Source organism: Colossoma macropomum, unplaced genomic scaffold (assembly GCF_904425465.1).
Source record: "Colossoma macropomum unplaced genomic scaffold, Colossoma_macropomum, whole genome shotgun sequence".
NCBI classification, from domain to species: Eukaryota; Metazoa; Chordata; class Actinopteri; order Characiformes; family Serrasalmidae; genus Colossoma; species Colossoma macropomum.
In genome coordinates this window covers 46,150,738-46,157,244 of record NW_023494792.1, presented here as the reverse complement: position 1 = coordinate 46,157,244, position 6,507 = coordinate 46,150,738, and the positions used below count along the sequence as shown (strand labels likewise).

General features: G+C 38.2%; 1 protein-coding gene across 3 annotated transcripts in view; it reads right to left on the bottom strand.

Annotated features, from left to right (window-relative positions):
* Nucleotides 1-1,590: 1,590 nt before the first annotated feature.
* Nucleotides 1,591-6,507, bottom strand: part of gramd4a (GRAM domain containing 4a) — a 68,229-nt gene continuing 63,312 nt past the window's right edge. For all 3 annotated transcript variants that reach the window (XM_036577359.1, XM_036577360.1, XM_036577361.1), the window contains 5 exons: nucleotides 5,527-5,671; nucleotides 4,518-4,611; nucleotides 4,143-4,233; nucleotides 3,982-4,050; nucleotides 1,591-2,268 (listed from right to left, as the gene is read on the bottom strand). In XM_036577359.1, the coding sequence (XP_036433252.1) occupies nucleotides 2,170-2,268; nucleotides 3,982-4,050; nucleotides 4,143-4,233; nucleotides 4,518-4,611; nucleotides 5,527-5,671 (498 nt within the window). In that variant the 3' untranslated portion in view covers nucleotides 1,591-2,169. The remainder of the gene's footprint in view (nucleotides 2,269-3,981; nucleotides 4,051-4,142; nucleotides 4,234-4,517; nucleotides 4,612-5,526; nucleotides 5,672-6,507) is intronic.

Below are 6,507 nucleotides of genomic sequence, written 5' to 3'. Positions count from 1 at the left end.
ACTGCTGCTCACCTCCTTCTTGATTTGGAAGTAGGGCATTGGTAGGGATGAGGGTATAGGAATGAAGAGACAGGGCTGGTTCATTGGTTGGGTATAAGGATGGGGAGACAGGGCTGGTTTATTGGTAGGGGTTTGGGGATGAGGAGGACAGGGCTGGTTCATTGGTAGGGCTATGGACATAAGGAGACAGGGCTGGTTCATTGGTAGGGCTATGGGGATGGGGAAACAGGGCTGAGTCATTGGTAGGGGTATGAGGAGACAGGGCTGGTTCAGTGGTAGGGCTATGGGGATGGGGAAACAGGGCTGAGTCATTGGTAGGGGTATGAGGAGACAGGGCTGAGTCATTGGTAGGGGTATGAGGAGACAGGGCTGAGTCATTGGTAGGGGTATGAGGAGACAGGGCTGAGTCATTGGTAGGGGTATGAGGAGACAGGGCTGGTTCAGTGGTAGGGCTATGGGGATGGGGAAACAGGGCTGAGTCATTGGTAGGGGTATGAGGATTTTCATTTTTGGAAGCCAGATTTTTATTTAGGAAGCTGAGACATGACGCTCCACTCCTCACTCGCAATTCATTGCTTGCCAGTAACGTTCATGCCTGTTTTGGACCGAACCATTTTACGTAAACAGTAGGTTTTTATGTACACTGTGAATTAAATGTTAATGATTAATGATGACATGCTAATAATTTAACACTGAAAATGTATATGGCACCCTTGCATATAAAACTCAGAAAACATGTGTAGGTTCACCTCTTGTTTAGACATTAAATAAAATGTCTATATTTGAGTTATAGACATCACGATCACTGGTTCCTATCACTACCACTGTAAGGAAATCAGAGTCGGTACATTTCCTTACATTTTACATCAAACCACTCTGAAAGATTTTATTTAAATTTTGTTTAAATTCCCCTATAAACCTATACTAAAACTGTTCTAAACCTAGGCTTGTGATGGTAGCTTAAACAACGTTTGAGAAGCTACACGATGACCCTTGCTGTAATCTTTAGAACAGATATAACTGGTGCAAAAATCCCTAACATTCAATCGATTGATCAGTTGATCAGTCAGTCATTCAATCGAATATCAATCATTCTATTGGCTGTTACAAAAATATAGACGATTCAAAAGAAAGGCATAGAGAAGATTTCACATTGAAGCTACAGAGCTTCCCCAACAACACAGCTTATGTAGCAGGAATAATCAAATTATGATGCAGACATTTTGAAGCACACTGTTGGTCAAATGTGGGAATAAATATGTCTGTGTGAGTATTTTTGTGCATGTGTGTGCATGTGCATGTACAGTTGTATGCATAAGATTAAACACCCCTGGTCCAAATTACATGTTGATTGATTTTCTCAGTGACCATAATTTCCTGTACGGGGAGATTTTGCAAAATTTGAATGCAAAATTTGTATTTATTTGTTACGCTTTTTTACAGGCCACATTTTATAGTTTTTCTTCCCACCAATATATTAAATTCGGCAGATAAACAGTAACTATGCATTGAATGTAAAAGGAATTACATTATAAAATAACTTTTAACTTATTTTCACCTAGAAAATCAACAAAATACGTCATTTGACCAGGGTGCCCAAACTTTGGCACACAATCGTTTGTCTATACGTGCATGTGTGCATGTGCATGTATGCACTGCAACAATGTAAACTAATGTAAAAAGGCTTTACTTTATCAGTTAATATGCATTTGCAGCTTTGACGTCCCACCACCCCCAACAGAAGTGCCCCCGATTACCCAGTGCAAGCCCAGCCTGGACAGACAGACAGAACTAGAACCCAGAAAAAGGTAGCGAAAACAGGTTCAAAACCCACATCGTCTATATGCAGCTCTACACACTACTCTTCAGTAGCCGCGCGGGTGAGGAGATCCAGCCCCCCGAGCCCTTTTCTGTGATGAGCCGTCAGTGTTAAAAATGAATAGCGGCCTGCCCTACAGGAATGTGCGCACACCTCTGTTTCTGCTCACTGGTGCAAGGCTCCTGACCTTCAGATGACATCACCTAGCTACAGTCAACCAAAGTGAATGAGAGAGGGAGAGTGCGTTAGGCCATGCCCCCTGATTTCAGCCTGCCCCAGGTGAGCCAGGAGAGGAAGAGAAGAGAGAAAAGAGGCGATGTGATGGCCTCTCAGCGGGGTTCAGCAGTGGGCTAGGTCTCAGGGCAGCCTGTGGTCACGATCTTCATGTACTGTGTGAAGATCGCCTCGAAGGCCTCATCTCTGTGGATCATGGCACCAAAAACCAGGGGCTGAAAGAAGAAGATACAAGAGGATGAAAGCGAATCACTTGAATCATTAACTGAATCATTAGAGCGAATCTTTGGCACAGCACAGCACAGTTCAGTGCTTTCCCTACTGCGACACATGATTCAACTCGTCACACCTGATTCAACCTGTTAAACCTCGAAAGTCACAGTTATGCTGGCGCACAACAAATGTTTTATATCAGTAAGAATCAACTAAAACTTATGATGGTCCAGTTACATCAGATTTTATTGCTTACAAAGGTCCAAATAAACAAACTTAACATGTCATCACTGTCAATAAATTGCTTAAAGTTAAATTCTTAATTAAAAAAAAACATTTAAATATCTTTAAAAACATTTGTCCACCGAAGACAAAATTCCTGTCTTTTCATAAGGTAAAATAAATTCAATCAATTAACAATAACAAAGTATTTTCTTAAAAAGCATGTCATGGTCTTGGCACTTATCATGTCCACTTTTGATCAGCGCAGCGATTTATGAGGATTAAAAGACTCAGTTATCTGTTCATTTGTTTTTTAAACACTGTTGACTTCATTGACTTCCCATTTTTTAACAAGCCATGTTGTTGCTTCACTACTCAGGCCAGGAACAGTAAACAGTAAACAGTAAATAAAAATAAACTATGAAAATATGTGAAATTATTTGCTTTCGGATCAGAAATCTATTCCTGTAGTCTCTGTTCTCATGAGCTGCCATCGGCTATGTCTACATCTATATAATTGTATGTGATCGGATAGACTGTAACACAGGACTGCTACAGAAGTTGCGCTGGTTTATGTACATGTATGTTACTGAGATGACGCAACCTTTTTATTTACAGATCTTAAGCAGCTCCAGATCAGGACTACGGTCCGCCAGATGACGAGTCCTGTTTATATCATATAATATTTGTTTTCTAACTCATTTTTCTCATTCGCTCATTTAAAAAAAGTGAAGTTCTGTGGAAAGTGAAACTTTCAATTGATACAAAATTTGTGTTAGCAAGCAGAAGAGGAGATATTTCATTATGATTTGAATTTGATGAAAAGTAATTGTTTTGCATACAGTCTTACTTTGCATAAAGACAAAAAGTCCTTTACATCTTCATCATATTTTCTGCTACTGTATAACATCAAAACAAGCAGAAAAAAAGTCAGTCTTGAACTTGTTAACACAGTATTATAGGGCTGGCCCAAATAATTTGAATACTTTGAATAATAATAAAAAGTGTCTGTTTGTTACCTTGGTATTTGTTTCTCTATTTAGTATTTGGAAGCTTAGTCTTTTTTAAGTCATAAACCTGTAGCCTTTACTATAAGCAAATGCCTTTAGATAGAACAGTGACTGTTAATATATGGAAAATGTTAAAAATAAATACATTATAGCTGGTTTAGCTGAATGCATCACATGTGGGAGCACTTTACACTAATGAACCATCAGTAAAACACTCAGTGTCACATATTTTACAGATTATGATTCTTATCCTGGTAGGCTACATGTCTGACACTATGGCTGAATTCTGTTCATTTGCATTAAGGCCAGTATACACTACTAACATAGATTTACAATTAGATCAAATGTACAGTAAAATGATAATCAACCCCAAAATTAAAATCGGTCAGTGCAGAAAAAAAAGCAAGACTGAGGACTGGAGCACACCTGGTGTAGGCAAATCAGAAAAAAGAGTTTTCTCCTTTAAAGAATTCCATAGCTTACCTTCTGTGTTGAGGGTGTGGCAATGGAGATTCCCATCCCAGAGCCAGGCAAAACAGACAAAACCTTATACTGTGGAAAACAAAAAACCCCTGCAGGTCAAGCTCAACTCTGCAATATCATGTCTCGGTTGAGAATATAACTTTTTACATTCTTTCAGATACCTTCTGAATGTCTGTGATGTCCACCAGTTTAATGACTTTATTCTTTTTGGATGAGCCTGATCTGGAACTGGAGCTTTCGAAACACAAGTAGCTGAGGGACAAACACAAAAACAACGTTCAATTGAGTAACTGTGAGAATGGTAATAACTAACACCTGCACTGAATGTAATACTAATTCAATATCATATGTAGGAGCACTGAGACAGAAAATCAATTTTACATGAAGAATTAATGTCACCTTCTTTGTCAGAGAAATGATATGAATGGATATAAATGGGTGTAAAAACAGGTTTTAAATCCTAACTGAAACCCAATGTGCTCATCTTTCTGCAGGGGTGTGTGTGTGTGTGTGTGTGTGTGTGTGTGTGTTCTCACTTCTCAGTAACATAGAGTACACCATTGCGAATGTAATCAGTCGGCATCTTCCGGTCCCGATTTATCAAGCAGCATCTCCATCCATTCTCACACACTGCACAAACACAAAACACACACACAGTCACCAAAAACTCACAGTGGAAACAAAAATGACCATCACTGACCCTTAAAGCACAATAAATAAACAAAACATTGAGATCAAGATCAGTAAGCCATGCTGGTATGAGATTTTTTCCTTCTTTTGCATTTTTACCATACCCTGACAAGCCCATAAGCAGTGAAACACAAGCAACCCCGCCCCCAAAACAAATTTAACATGAATGTCAACAGGTAAAATGGCCCATATTATAGAATTAAAGAGTTTGATGTTGTATATAAACAACAAAAAGCACCATTAACTTTATACAAGCCATATACAGAAAACAAGCTGCAAAAATGGCTCATTTTAAATTTACTGTTTTGATGATGTTCACAACCAGCTATTCAGCCTACAACAGTTTAGTCTGAAGTTAAAAGGACTGTTTTTAGAATGAGACACAATACACCACAGCCAATCAGAACAGAGCTCATGTACATATATCGGCCTTAAACATAACAAAAATATCCTGTTTTATTCTCAGGGATAAACAGAGGTTGGAAATGGCCATGAGAAAAAATAAATTATGACTGTTTGTACATAAAACCACACAAATGTCATAAATAGACCTAAGAAGAAAAAATAAATCAGAAATCCAGGATATTCCAGAACTAATTAAATGCTATTGTTTTTTTCAAGGCCTTATAGTGCCAGAGCATTTTAATTTAATATTTCTTTTAAATTTCATTGTTTGATTGCTGGTCTATGGGCATGATGCGGATACCACCATAATAAACGGATTATTAATTTTGGGTAATTAAGTATGTTAATATTATATATAATATTCTATATTTTATTTTTTATATACCTTAACATTGCCTGGATAGTCGAGAATACCATGATATAAATTTGAGTTCATATTGGCCATCTTACCTGGCAGAGGTCTTTCTGTTTCAGACAGGTTGAAGATCTCATGGAAAGCTCCTTTTTTGGTGTTGTGTGCCCGTCCACTCTCCTCCTCTCTGCTCACTCCGGAAGGGATGGTTGCTAAGCTACCCCGTGACACTACTGGCTGAATCTGTGCAAAAAGAGGAAAAATTTTAACCATAGAATGACCAAAACACCGACATCTACCAACTACTGCGGCCACACCGTCTTCTGCTCTCAACCATAACCACGCCGCTCCTATGAAACAAGCCCACAAAGCCCTGAGATCATTTCCACACAGCCATAATAGATTGATTTATGACCCGCCCACAAGTGCGTTCTTTCATAATTACTGTTGTGAAGGCAGACAAGCTTTACAGAACGCTGACACTAATCCTGTTCAACCTAATGAGAAACTGTAGCATAAAACTCTATTCAAAAATAAGCAAGTGCATTACTACTGTAGGATAGATCACAGTGTAGCTTTTTTGTTGTTTAAATGTTTTGAATGTCTTTCAAAATAAGCATCTATTTGATTGGCAAAGCAGAAACGTTACTAGCTAGCTAAGCCTGTTTTTATCTTTCACCATTGGAATGGGAATTCCTGGCTAATGGAAAACATTTCATGTACATAAATGTCAGCATGGATGCCAATACACATACATTTATAAAACACAGAAACAGGGATTATGTCTACCTGGATTAGCATTACAGAGAAATTAATGTTTATTTGGATTATGAATGCTGTAAACTGCTCAAAATGCAGACATTTTAGAACAGTAAGCCACTATCACCTACATGTTCTGCTCTTCTGGAGTACAATATATGCATCATCAAATATCAGCCTGAATTATCAGTCAGATCTAATGATGATAATATTTTCCTTAAACAATTATCTGCTGATACTGATTTAATTCTTATCACTGTGTATCCCAACTAGATATAGCTCAAGGCAACATGTCACACTTTCTGTTTTTGCCATTATGT